Source organism: Bos taurus, chromosome 21 (assembly GCF_002263795.3).
Source record: "Bos taurus isolate L1 Dominette 01449 registration number 42190680 breed Hereford chromosome 21, ARS-UCD2.0, whole genome shotgun sequence".
Classification (NCBI taxonomy): Eukaryota; Metazoa; Chordata; class Mammalia; order Artiodactyla; family Bovidae; genus Bos; species Bos taurus.
The window spans coordinates 58,612,996-58,626,035 of NC_037348.1; the positions used below are offsets into that span (position 1 = coordinate 58,612,996).

The 13,040-nt window shown below is 48.8% G+C and overlaps 1 protein-coding gene across 4 annotated transcripts in view; it reads left to right on the plus strand.

Moving 5' to 3' along the window:
• Positions 1-4,288, plus strand: part of CCDC197 (coiled-coil domain containing 197) — a 37,922-nt gene extending 33,634 nt beyond the window's left edge. For 3 of the 4 annotated variants that reach the window (XM_024981951.2, XM_059879180.1, NM_001102311.2), the window contains 3 exon segments: positions 318-389; positions 692-808; positions 4,039-4,288. In XM_024981951.2, coding sequence (XP_024837719.1) covers positions 318-389; positions 692-808; positions 4,039-4,242 — 393 coding nt within the window. In that variant the 3' untranslated portion in view covers positions 4,243-4,288. 4 annotated transcript variants of the gene reach the window in all.
• The last annotated feature ends 8,752 nt before the right edge of the window (positions 4,289-13,040 follow it).

The window sequence follows — 13,040 nt, forward strand, 5'->3', positions numbered from 1 at the left end:
CTGGGCTGGGGATTGTGCACTAGTTACCTTCTGAACACCCCCCAGGTCCTCCCCATGCCAGAGTCTGCACCGTACTAGCCTCGGGGTTTGCTGGGAGGAGGTGGGGAAGCCAGGCTGGGGAACAGGGCTGTGCTGGGCACACCCCACATGGGCAGGGTGCAGTCGGTGAATGTGGGACCTTCTCAGGCCCTATGGGAGACTAGTTTGGCAGACACGAGCATTGGAGTCCATGGGCTTCTACTCCCAGCCAAGGAGCCCTGAGGGGGAGCTGGATCGGCCGCAGTTTACAGAGCCTGTTCTGGGTCTTTCTCTTTAAGGTGGGAAGCAAGGAAGCCGCAGCTAATGATGACTCCGAAGACCTGAAGTGTGGGACTCTGGAGCTGCCCCGAGTGAGGAGCCCTGGGTTCCTTCACGTTCCCCCCGACCAAGCCCCTCCGTTGGGTGTGGACCTCAGGTGTCCCCAGCTGGGTGGACTCTCTGGAAAGCCAGTCCATCCTGTGTCCCTCTTTGCAGGGGAGGATGCTCTGGCTCCGGGGAGTGGAGGGACTCATCCCAGCCCCTTTGGGTGTGGAGCACAGACCGAGATGAGAAGGTGGCTCCTGGCTCCAGGATGCCTATCTGGCCTGAGCAAGGTGGGGAGAGGGGGCAGGGGATTCTAAGAGGGGGCCCCAGCCTGCTCCCCTCCCTGCAGAACGAGCTGCTCAACTACGTGCAAGTGGCCATCAATGACATGGCCCGGCAGTGCTGCTCTGCTGCCCACGCTGTGCCCAGGGGCATGGGCCTCTTCTCCAAGCTTGACCTCATCCAGGTGAGGACTTGTGCTTCCCAGGCAGGCTTCGACCTGAGCCTGTCCTGGGCCTCGGCTCCTGGTGTGTCCGTGGTGAGCTGCCCTGTTGGCCCTTCCCTCCCTGGCTGCGTGGTGCCTGCATGTGTGCAGTAGGGTCTTGGGGTCTTTTTTAGCCTCTCAACAAACTTGTAGTGAGCACCTATTGGTGCTGGGTCAGAGTTGTAAAGGAAATCCTGTCCTGCCTGGTCTTAATGTGTAGTCCACTTTGTTACATCACATACACACACACAAACACATACAGGGTACACACTCATACAGATAGTCATATGGTCTCGCCAAACACCCTGCAATACCCATGAAACATACATGGACACACCTGCAAAGCAACACACCAAGATGCTCACAGGTGTGATCATATGTTTGCACGGGGAGGGATATTTCAGTGACCGAGGGAGCCTCAGTGCTCCCGATGAGCACTGATGAGCTCCCGATGAGGACCGAGGGGTCCTCGTCTTAAACTTCAGGCTCTCCTCAAGTCCGCTGAGCTTTGCCTTCTCACTGGGAGGGTCCCCACCCCCATCAGTCGTCCACACCCCCATCAGTCATAATGCTGATGCTGCAACAGTGGAGGTCAGGTCATCAGACTGGCTTCCACCAATGACAGCACACCTTGTTTTAATTTTAATAATATCTTTAATGAGACCTACTTCCAGTGCCCTAAGACTTACCCATTCAGAGAGCTCACTTCACTGTTTTCAGTACAGTCAGAACTGCACCATCATTCGCAGTATCTCATTCCTGAATCCTTTTGCCACTCCCCCCAAATAATACATTTTGTGTCTGGTTTCTTTCACTTTGCATAATGTCTTCATTATGTAAATCACTCCCTTTTATGACTGAATAATACTCCATTGTATGGACAGACCACTCTTGTTTATCCGGTAGGCAACTGATGGGCATTTGGGTTGTCTTCATTTGGCGGCTATTATAAATAATGCCTCTACTGCCCATGTTCTTTAAAAATATTTATTTATTTGGCTGCACTGAGTCTTAGTTGCAGCACAGGGGATTTTTTGATCTTCATTGCAACATGTGTGATCTTTTAAAGTTGCAGCATGTGGGATCTAGTTCCCTGACTATGGATCAAACCTGGGCCCCCTGCCTTGGGAGTTCGAGTCTTAGCCGTTGAACCACGAAGAAAGTACCCATGGCCACGTACTTGTGTGGACATAACTTTTTCAGTCATCTTGGGTAAACGCTTAGGAGTGGAATTTCTGGTTCACGTGGTAACTCTATGTTTAATGTTTTGAGGAACTGCCAACTGGTTTCCAAAGTGGCTGTGTAATTTTACAATCCTGTGAACAAAGTATGAGGGGTCCAGTTTCTTCATATCCTTGTTAACACTCGATGGTCTGTTTCTGATAGTTTAGCCATCCTAGTGGATATAAAGTGGTATCTCATTGTGATTTTGATTTTAATCTCTCTGATGATGAATAATGTGCAATATAAACATGTGTTTATTGCCCATTTGCGTATCTTCTTTGGAGAAATGTCTACTCAGATCCTTTTCCCATTTTTTAAACTGGATTATTTGTCTTTTTTACTGTTGAGTTGTAAATATTCTTTACATACTCTGAATATAAGTTCCTTATCAAATATATTACTTGAAAATATTTTCTCTCATTCTACTGGTTGTCTATTCGCTTTGATGATGTCTTTTAGAGCACAAAGATTTCAATTTTGATGAAATCCAATGTATACATTTTTATTTTAGTTACTTGTGCTTTATGCATCATATCTAAGAAACTATTGCCTAATCCAAGGTCATGAAGATTTATATCTAAGTTTTCTTGTAAGATATTTGTAGTTTTAGGTTTGTGATGTAATTTTAGTTAATTTTTGTATATGGTATCAGATGGGGGTCCAATTTCATTATTTTGTGTAAGGATATTCAATTGTCCTGTTACCATTTGCTGAAAGGACTACTCTTTCCTCATTGAATTGTCTCCTCATCCTCATCAAAAATCAATTGGCTGCAGATGTGAAGGTTTATTTTTGGACTCTTAATCCTATTGCATTGGTCCTCACATCTGTCCTTAGCCAATACCACACTGTCTGGATCATTGTAGCTTTGTAGTAAGTTTTATAATCAGGAAGTGAGTCTTCCAGCTTTGTTCTTCCTTTTTTTTTTTTGAGGTTATTTGACTCTTGTAACAGCATGTCTTGTATTGTGCGTGTAATTTCAACATCTAGGTGGGGTTCAGACTCAGTGGCACCACAAGGACCGTCCTTTCCACCCTCCTCTATTTCCTCTTCAGCACTGGCTTCATCCTAAGCCGTCACTTGCTTTCCTCGTTCATGGCAGGTTCAGTGGAGTAGTTTGAATTCAGGATTGTTAGTGCCTCTGGGACCTGTTGCTGCCTGCTAAGTTGCTTCAGTCGTGTCCAACTCTTTGCAACTCAGTGGACTGTAGCCCACCAAGATCCTCTGTCCATGGGATTTATCAGGACACTGGCAGGGGGTAGGGTGGCGGGCAAGACCCATGGCCTGTGTTGTCCAGCAGTGAGTGAGGCTGCGTCTTAATTGAGAAGAACTTCTCACAAGAGTGTCATGGGCAGTATCAGGGCCACCTGCTCCGTGGCACAGCTCACACTGAATGCCATGTATTTGGCATCCCCTGGGGTGTAGCTCCTTCATGTTGGACACGAATGAACATTTGAGAAAGGGCTTATTTGCCCTTATATTCACAGTGTATTAATTTCATCTTCTTCCCAAGAAAAAGGAGGAAATTACCCAGAGATGTCAAGGGGTCCCAAGGATCCCCCTCAACAATCAAGCAGTCAAGACTTACAGTCACACTCTTATGCCTGAGAAAGAGGTAGAGGTAGAGGAAATAACGGTAACCAGGCCCTTAAGAAATGAGTGCCCCTCAGAGAGAGAGGCTGTGGGCAGTCAGGGTGGGCTTCTTGGAGGAAGTGGTAAGAAGAGGCAACCCCATTCAGGAAGCCTCACGAGGACCTGGACTCAGCCATCCACCTCTGCCACTGCTGGGCTGTGTCGTTTCAGGAAAACCACTTAACCTCTCTGAACCCCAGTTTGCTCACTTGCCAATTGGCATTGATACCACATCCTTGTTGGGGACCTTTGTGAAAGGACATGCAGGTCAACCTTTGATGGTGGTTTGGTGTCTGGGAAGTGGTGTCCAGGGGCCGGTGCCCAGTCAGGTGCCAGAGATTTCTGTTTCCTTCCAGGAATTCATGTTGGACAAAATGGAGACTGTGAGATTCATCTCACTGCTCACGGGACCCATCGTGTGCTGGACAGCAAACAATCCCAACAACCAGGGCCTCAGAAGCTACCCTAGGCCCTTCAGGAAACATTCAGTGAGTGAAGACTCAACCCCCAGGAACCTCTTCCCCAGCACCCAGACTTCAGAGTGCTTCAACCTAAGCTGAGGCAGCCTGGGGCCTCCAGGCTGCCAGCATCACGACCAAATCCCCACCTGCTTGGCCTCTTTTCTTCACCCACTTGGGCTCCTGGGATTGAGGGGGTGGGGCAGGGAGGGGGTGGCCAGCAGGTGGGGGCGGGGCAGTGAGAGAGCAGAATTGGATCCTGAGGCCAGAAGGGGCTGAGGGGGCACTGTTCCCCATATTTGGGGACTGATAGGGATCAAAGTGCAGCTTCCCTGGTAGCTCAGCTGGTAAAGAATCCACCTGCAATACAGGTCGGGAAGATACCCTGGAGAAGGGACAGGCTACCCACTCCAGTATTCTTGGGCTTCCCTGGTGCCTCAGATGGTCGAGAATCCGCCTGCAATGTGGGAGACCTGGGTTCGATCCCTGGGTTGGGGAAGATCTCTCAGACGAGGGCATGGCAGCCCACTCTGTATTCTTGCCTGGAGAAGCCCCATGGACGGAGGAACCTGGCAGGGCTATAGTCCAAGGGGTCGCAAAGAATCGGACATGACTGAGCGACTAAGCACAGCACAGGGATCAAGATGAGGCCTGCCTGGGACCATGGACAAGCGAAGGGGGTCAAGGGGAAGGTCACGAGTTGGAGGCAGCAGCCAGGTGGGAGGTATCAAGCTGGAGACCCGTACCGGAAGTAAGGGATGCATTTCTCACTATTGTGAGTGGATCTATCTGAGACCAAGGAGCTTTGGATAAATGCCTGATTATTGGGAACACAGGAGTCACAGGAGACGCCCAGAGCCATAGGATGCATGGGAGCTGGCCTGACCCACAGCAGGGTGGAGGGAACTCAGTTAGTAGGGGGCATCTCATCACTGGCTCCCAAAAGCTGGATACCAAGCCAGTGCCTACTGCCCACCCAAGGGTCCAAGAGCTTCCTGGCATGAGTGCTACTCTTAGGGAGACTGGGGCAAGGCAAAGCCCTTCTCAGAGCTGGTTTTCCCACCTGTGAAATTGGGTGTGAGGATGTCTAAGGGAGTCCCTGTTCCAGTCTGAAGTTCTTAGGTCAAGGTTGGAAAGACTTGGTCTGCAGGGATGCACTGGCTTGGTGTCATTGAGCCACCGGAGTAAAATCATCCTAGTGACCACCGCAGCCCCTGGGGATCTGCTGATGTTGACTGACTTAGGTAAACGTTGAAAGTTCAGAGCAACTGATTTGCGGCAAACAGTGGCATGTCAGCAAGTTACCTTTCATGGGGGAGTTTCAGAAGAGATGATGCAATTCCTCCAATAAGCAACACGGGACTGATGTTCTCCAGGTACTGTTGGGAGAGATAACGGGAGGTTCAGAGGGAGGGAGAGTGGGGTGGGGCCCTGAGTAGGACCTGGCCACTAAATTAATTAGGGAAGCTGAATATAAGAAAGGAGGTGATGTTGGGTCAGGTCTTACGAGCAGTTTACACCAAAAGGGTGAGGGTGCTGCAGAGAAAGCATCATTTCAAGTTTTTGACTCTTGGGCCTTTGGAGCCAAGAGAACATCCCAGGTAGAGCTTGAGTCAGATTTCAGAAGAGAGAGGTGAGGGGAGGGCTGGAGGAAGTGAAGGAAACACAAGGCAGGGGCCTTCTCATTTGGCTGCAGCATGAAGAATCTGACAGGCAGTCTGAGATGGTAGGTGGGCTGGGGGGCCACGTGGGGTTCCAAAGCCTGGGCTGTGAGGTTTGGACTCTGTTCTGGAGGACATATATGGGAGTGTTTTGTCCATTCTGGCTGCCATAATAAAATACCATATGCCAGAGCTTCCATGGTGGTACAGGGGTTAAGAATCCACCTTCCAGTGCAAGGGACACTGGTTCAATCCCTGGTCATGGAAGATCCTACATGTTGCAGGGCAACTGAGCCTGTGAGCCACAGCTACCAAGACTGCACTCTGGAACCCATGAGTCACGACTACTGAAGCCTGTGCACTTAGAGCCCAAGCTCCCCAACAGGAGAGACCACGGCAATGAGGAGCCCACACACTGCAACTAGAGAGCATCCCTCTCTCACCGCAACTAGAGAAAGCCTATGAAATAAGGCTGCAACTAGAGAAAGCAGCAACGAAAATCCAGCACAGCCATAAATAAGTAAATCTTTTTAAAATACCATATGCTGGGTGGCTTAGACAGCAGATGTTTCTCTCCTGATTCTAGAGGCTGGAAGTCAACAATGAAGACAATGGCAGGTTTGGTCTGGCGAGAGCCCACTTCCTGGTTCAGGCGGTGGAACGAGTGATAGAGCCCCTTGGGGTCCCTTTATAAGGACACTAATCCGATCCATGAGGGCTCTACCCTCACCCGATCACCTCCCAGAGGCCGCACTTTCAACACCATTGTAGTGGGCTGAGGATTTCAACATAGGAGTGCCGGGGGACAGGAATGCTCAGTCCATCACAGGAAGCCTCTCACATCCACTCCCCTCTGCTTTCTTTCTCTCCCCGCAACATCTGCTTTCCAAAGAGATCTGAAGCATCTCCTTAATTTCCCTGTACTGTGGGAGAACCCATGTAATGGGATCCCATGTCATGTGGGCACATGTTAAGCCAATGATTCCTAAATCTGCATAGGAAGGCTTTTTAGGATCGAGTGTGGATCCACACCCAGAGCTTAGCAGGCCTGGGGTGGCCAGGCCTTGGAGTCTGCATTTATGACAAGCTCCCCAGTGATGTTGATGCTGCTGGTCCCAGGACCACATTTTGGGAACTGCTGCTTTGGAGGAATGACAAATCCCAAATGCTTAAGGTGGGCTCTGCTCCACGTGGAACACCAAGCCCCCTGCCTGCACTCCAGTTCCCATCTGTACAATGGGGCAAGCATGATGGGGTCCTGGCATTCTGGGAGGGCCATCCCCACCCCATATGACCTCCCCAGAGGTCCTGGACATAACACCCTGTTAGGGGCCCAGGGCACGGTCCTCTGCCTTTGCCCACTGGGGCTCTGTGAAGAGCTCTTGTCCTTCTGTACCCTGCCATCTACCTGCTGTGCACACGTTATGCGTGTGTTAGTAGGTCGAGTTCAGATGTTTGACACACTTCCTGGGGAGGAGGGCCATCAGAACAGAGGCCTGGTGTGACAGTGACCTGGTCACTGCTATAAGTTACAGCAGGCATCCGACCGAGTCTTCTAGAAACTCCCAGCCTCCCCTGGGCAGAGCCTGGTCATGAAATTGACAACTGGGCCCTGCATTGAAGGGCCCTGTGCTCCCAGGCTGCTGGCATGTACTAGAGCATGGGAGTTTATCCTTGCTGGGCTTTTTTGTCAAAAAAAAAAGGCTGTCTTTTGAGAAAGCTCTCTCAGCCGTGGCCGTGAACCTTCAAAGCACTTTCTTTCTGGATTCCAAGTTAGCTGGAGAAAGGCCTTCAGGAGCATTTGGAGGAAAAAAGCAGTGGTTTCAGATACCTTATGAAATGTCATGTCATCTGACTTCACATCCAGACCCTGAGACCCCAAGACACCAGGAGCCTGAGGGCCTGGACATTTTCCAAGACTGAGAGCTCTTTGTACCTGACATCAAATTCCAGCTTTAATTTTCTTTAAGTGTGAGAGCATTCTTTCTACAGACCATTCAGGAAGAGGCAGACTATTAGCTAATGGCTGGAGCTGAGAAAATTGGCTATTTGGCAGAAAGATCAAGTTATGTCTTTTTTCCCACCAGATATTATAGTATATTCCAATTCCTTTGAGAGGTGGTTTTCCAACGACAGTATTCATTAAAACCACCTATGACACTTGCTAAACAGGGCTTATTCTCAGAAATTATGAATTCTGGCATGAGGCCCCCAAGATCTGTTGTTTTAACAATCATCCCAGATGATTCCAGCGCAGACTGGTCTCCAATCACAGGGTGCGAAACACCGAGTACACCCACGTCAAAAAGAAGAAATCTGCTCCACATCTACCTTTAGTCCGGAAGAATTTTCGGAAGCATCAAAGCAACCAGGAGCGATGCCTGAAAATAGTTCAACCACATAAAAATGAAAGCTGCATCTACCTCAGAACACAGCAAAATGTCTAAAGAAAATAAAATGGGGGTGGGGTGAGATCAAGGAAATGCTGAGAAATTTGAAAAAGGATCAATGTTTTTGACATTGAAAGAACGCGAGTAAAAAGAATGACATCAATTGTTCCCGAAATGGACAAAAAATAAATCACAAAATAAAAATGGCCTACAAACATGAAAGATCTTTCTCTTGACTGAAAATAAAATTGCACATTATAACTTTTTTTCAAAGGGTCTTTGTGGATGTGGTTACGTAAAGATTTACTGATTTTTGGCTGCGCTGAGTCTTCACTGCTGCTGGGGCTTTCTCTAGTTGTGGCCGTAGGGCTTCTCACTGCGGTGGCTTCTCTTCTGGAGGAGCACAGGCTCTAGGGTATGCAGTTTCAGGAGCTCTGGCACACGGGCTTAGTTGCTCTGTGGCACGTGGACTCTTCCAAGGCAAGGGATCTAACCTGTATCCCCTGCATTGGCAGGTGGATTCTTAACCACAGGACCACCAGGGACGTCCACACCTTATAACTTCTGCCCATCAAAAAAATATTAGCTAGTACATTAATCCATGTAAGATAGACTCTCCAACACTGCAATGCTGTTTGTATAAACTCTCTGGAAAGCGCTCTGAAAAGGGGTCTTAAGAGGCTTACAAAATGTTTGTGTCCTTTGGCTCAGCAATTCTAAGTCAAAAAATTTAAGTGAATGAAACCAGAGCTATTTGGTTCAAAATGACAAAGTCCAACTCAACTTGGCTTAAGCCAAAGAGAGAGTGTATTGGCTTATAAAACAAGAAGTCCAGGAATTCTCAAGCTTCAGGAACAGCTTGATCAGGGGCCCAGTGGCCACAGAATCCAGTCTGTTTGTGGGCTCTGCTTTCCTGCATCTTGGCTTCATTCTCAGGCTTCGCATAAACAAAACAGCTGCCAGCATCCTCGGGCATGCATCCTTTAAAGTTGAAGTCAGAGGAAAAGAGAGTGTGTCTCCTCCCAGTAAACCCCCGGCAAGTCCCAGGCTTTACTCTGATTGGATCACCTTGGGTCAGATGTCACTCTTGAAACAAATCCCTGACTGGCCAAGCCTAGGCTCCCTCTCCATTCTGAACAAATCTCTATGACTAGGGGAGATTCCATGCTCTGATTTCCAGGCCTTGGTCAAATTTTTGAGCTTTAGTGAGGTGCGTATCTTCCATGGCTAGAGACCAACCATATGACCAATGTGGTACAAGCAGTGTCTGTACCAAGATGTCTACCACATTGCTACTTATAGCAGCCAAACTGGATAAAACCTCAGTATCTCAGAGGGAGAGTGCAACCAGTCATGCAAAACTTTATGACTTTATAATTCTGTAGCCATTATATTCCATGTTCTCAAAAATATTTAATATAAGGAAATTATCTATAGGGTATAAAGCTAAGTGAAAAAAGAAAACAAGCATTTTTTAAAAAGTTGAATATACACCCAATGCTAGAGAAGGAAATGGCAACCCACTCCAGTATTCTTGCCTGGGAAATCCCATGGACAGACAAGCCTGGCAGGCTACAGTCCATGGGGCCATTAAAGTGTTGGACATGACTTAGCGACTAACACTGTGTAATCAAAATTATATATGTAAAAGAGGGAAATAGACTAAAGGGCGGAAGCAGTGCTTCCACACAGGAGGGTCCTGACCCTGGGGAGGGGGTGGGAAGTGTTAGACCCACCAGATGCAGAAGATTGAATAAGTGCCCCACCCCCCAGCCCATGGGCGCATCTACATCCACACTCTTGCCAAAGGCTGTGTTCATCTCTACCTCTTGACTTTGGGTTGGCCATGTTACTTGTTCTGGCCAATGGGATGTTAGTGGATTATGACACAAGCAGAGGCTTAAAACTTACTGTGCAGTGGGCCTTATGTGCCTGTGGGAGCTCCCAGCTTGCGGAGGGATGAAAGCCACATGGAGCCCACATAGACCAACCCGCAGCTTAGATTCACTGATACCATTCACTCCTCACTGAACCCACAGACCTGATTATGAAATAAATGCTTATAATTGTAAGCCAGTGAACTGGGAGTTTGTTTGTTACACAGTATCACAGCAGTAGCTGTCAGATACACCTGCACACTTCTTCAAATTCCATGCTGTTTCTAATCCAAAAATCACCAGCATATGGGGAGCAGCCCACCTGCTGGGCAGGAATTGGGTCCCTAAGGACCACTGAACTGTCAAAAAAGAGTTAGAAACTCTGTTCTGCCATGTTAAAAATGGTGAACCCTGGATTGGAAGATTCTAATTTTTCATTTTTTTCTTTATAGTTTTGTATATTTTCCAAAGTTTCTGCAATAAGCATGGTTAACTTTTATAATTGGGGGGGAACTTTATTCAAAAATTGATTAAAGTAATTGGAAACCAACTCTTGGCATTTCACTGATCCTAACCTTTGACATCTCTAAGAACAAAGCAGATTGTCAGGTGGTTCAACCACAGGACTCTCATCAGTCTCTGAAGACAGGGTTCTTGGCCCCTGAATACTGCTTTCTCCAAGTTCAGCAATTCTGCTTTCTGGAATGTGGCTCCATTCTCTGAATGGTCTCTATCTAACCTTAAAAATCTGATGTCCCAATCTGAGTTCCATTCTTCAGGTAAGGAAGTTTCCTAGACCGGGTAACAGGACAATTGTGGAGGAGGCTTCCTCGCCATGGCCCCAGCTGAAAAGAGGCTCTGGGCATTTCTGCCTTCACTCCCAGCTCATCACCCTGGGGATTCAGGCTCTGCCCAGCCCTGTTCTTGGCCCAGGAATGGCCGGCTACTTCAAGACTTGTACTCAAGACTATAAGTGCTGGCCAGACTACGGGAACATCTAAAATGTCTTCAGAACCTACTGTAAAGCACAGGGAATCCTACTCAGTGCTCAGTGGTGACCTAAACAGGAAGGAAATCCAAAAAGAGAGGCTATATGTATAGGTACAGCTGATTCACTTTGCTGTACAGTAGAAACCAACAGCATTGTAGAGCAACTATACTCCAATTAAAAATTAAAAAAAAATCTCAAACGTGTTCAGACCCAAGCCCACCCGGTACCAGCATGTCCCTGTATCTTACTAGGCATCTTCAGAGGCCGCTGCACCATCTCTGTGCCCTTTGGTGCCAAAGCTCGCTTGTCCTAGCTGCCAGCTGCCAGGATGCCCAGCCCGAGGCCCCCAAGTGGCTCTCCAGCCCTGTGCATGGCGAGACGTGAGGCTCCGAGTGACATCTCCCTCACCCCTCAATCTCTGTGCCTATCGGGGGGCACAGAGCGGGTGTTCAGTGTTGGACAAGCAAGGATGTGTGAGTAAATCTAGACAGCTAGGCTTCCTGCTGGCTCTCCACGTGGTCAGGACTTCCTGGTGTGGTACCAGGAGGCTGCTTACAGACCACTGGAACCTCCCCACAACCCGTGAGCTAGGAAGCGGCAGTTTCCCAACTCCATTCTACAGAAGGGGCAGCCGCCGCTTGGTGCAGTTGTGTGGTTTGTCCAAGGTCACACAGCTGCTCAGTGGTTGAGCTGGGACATTAACTCAAGTCCGCTGGGCTCCAGATGGAACAATATAACTGGAAACGTTGGCAGCAAAAGAGCAAGTACAAGCACTAACATGCATTGGTCGTGCTGGGTGCCATCCACTTTGCTAAGCTCATCATTGCTCATGCAGCCTTCATACTCACCCTGTGAAAACGACTATCTTATTTTGCAGATGAGGAAATGGAGGCTCAGAGAGGTTGAAGACTTGCCTGAGGTCACACAGCCCAGGGGCAGGCCCCACATCTGTCTCCTTCCAGAGTTGGTGGGACGGGTGGGTGTTATGAAGGTGTGAATCATGACCTAGAGGGCAGCAGCCAATGGCTCAAGTTCAGATCTGGGTGAAATGAAGTTCCCAGGTGGAATCAAGGGAGGTTGCTACTATAGATCCCTAACTACTCAAAGTGTGGTCCAGGGACCTGCGTCCCGGGAGTCACCTGGGAGCTTGTGAGAAAGGCAGAGAATCTGCATTTTAACAAGATCCTCTCAGGATCCACCTGCATGGCCAAGCACTGGTCTAATTTGCTCTGAGGCAAGGTTGCATTCCCCTCTGGTGAAGGTGTGACTCGTGGTTCGCTGGGATCTGGGAAGGGCGTCTGGGAAGTGGGAGGAGCCTTGTCTCTAGCCAGCCAATCAACCACCTGGGTTCCCACTGCGGTCCTGTGCTTCAAGGAAGGTTCCTTCTGCCCTGACTCCCTTTCCCTGCCCCTCTCCTCCATCCTCTTCCAGCCTCACCTCCTCCATGAAGCCTTCCCAGCTGCCCCTGCCCCACAGCCCACCTCTGGGTTGCTATCCCCTTGTACAAGGTTCTCAAGAGTACCTACCTCCTTAAAGGTATCATTTAATTGAATTTATATCTTCCCCACCTGAAGGAGAAGTTCTCAGGAAAGTCATGTCTTAACTACATACTCTAGCACCCAGCGTGGAGCCTAGCACAGAATAGGTGTCAGGAAATAAGTTTTGAATGAATGCATTCTTATACCCACTGAGTGAATGAATGAACAAACGAAAGTCTTAAGCAAAGGAATGAATCTCTAAGAGAAAAGATGTTTAAGGCCTGCGTAGGAGCCCCGAGTGAGGGATATTTGGGAAGGCAGAGGGATCTTGTCTACCACTTGGCCATCGGGGTCATCCATGTCCCATACATGGGTGCTGATGGATACCTGGGTGGGGCCATGCCACCATCCAGGGTGAGCTGTCTCTCCACCAGTCGCCCAGGGTGAGACTTGCTAAACCAGGCGAGGATTCATGAGTCCTCCAAGGGAATTCTCAGGGGAAA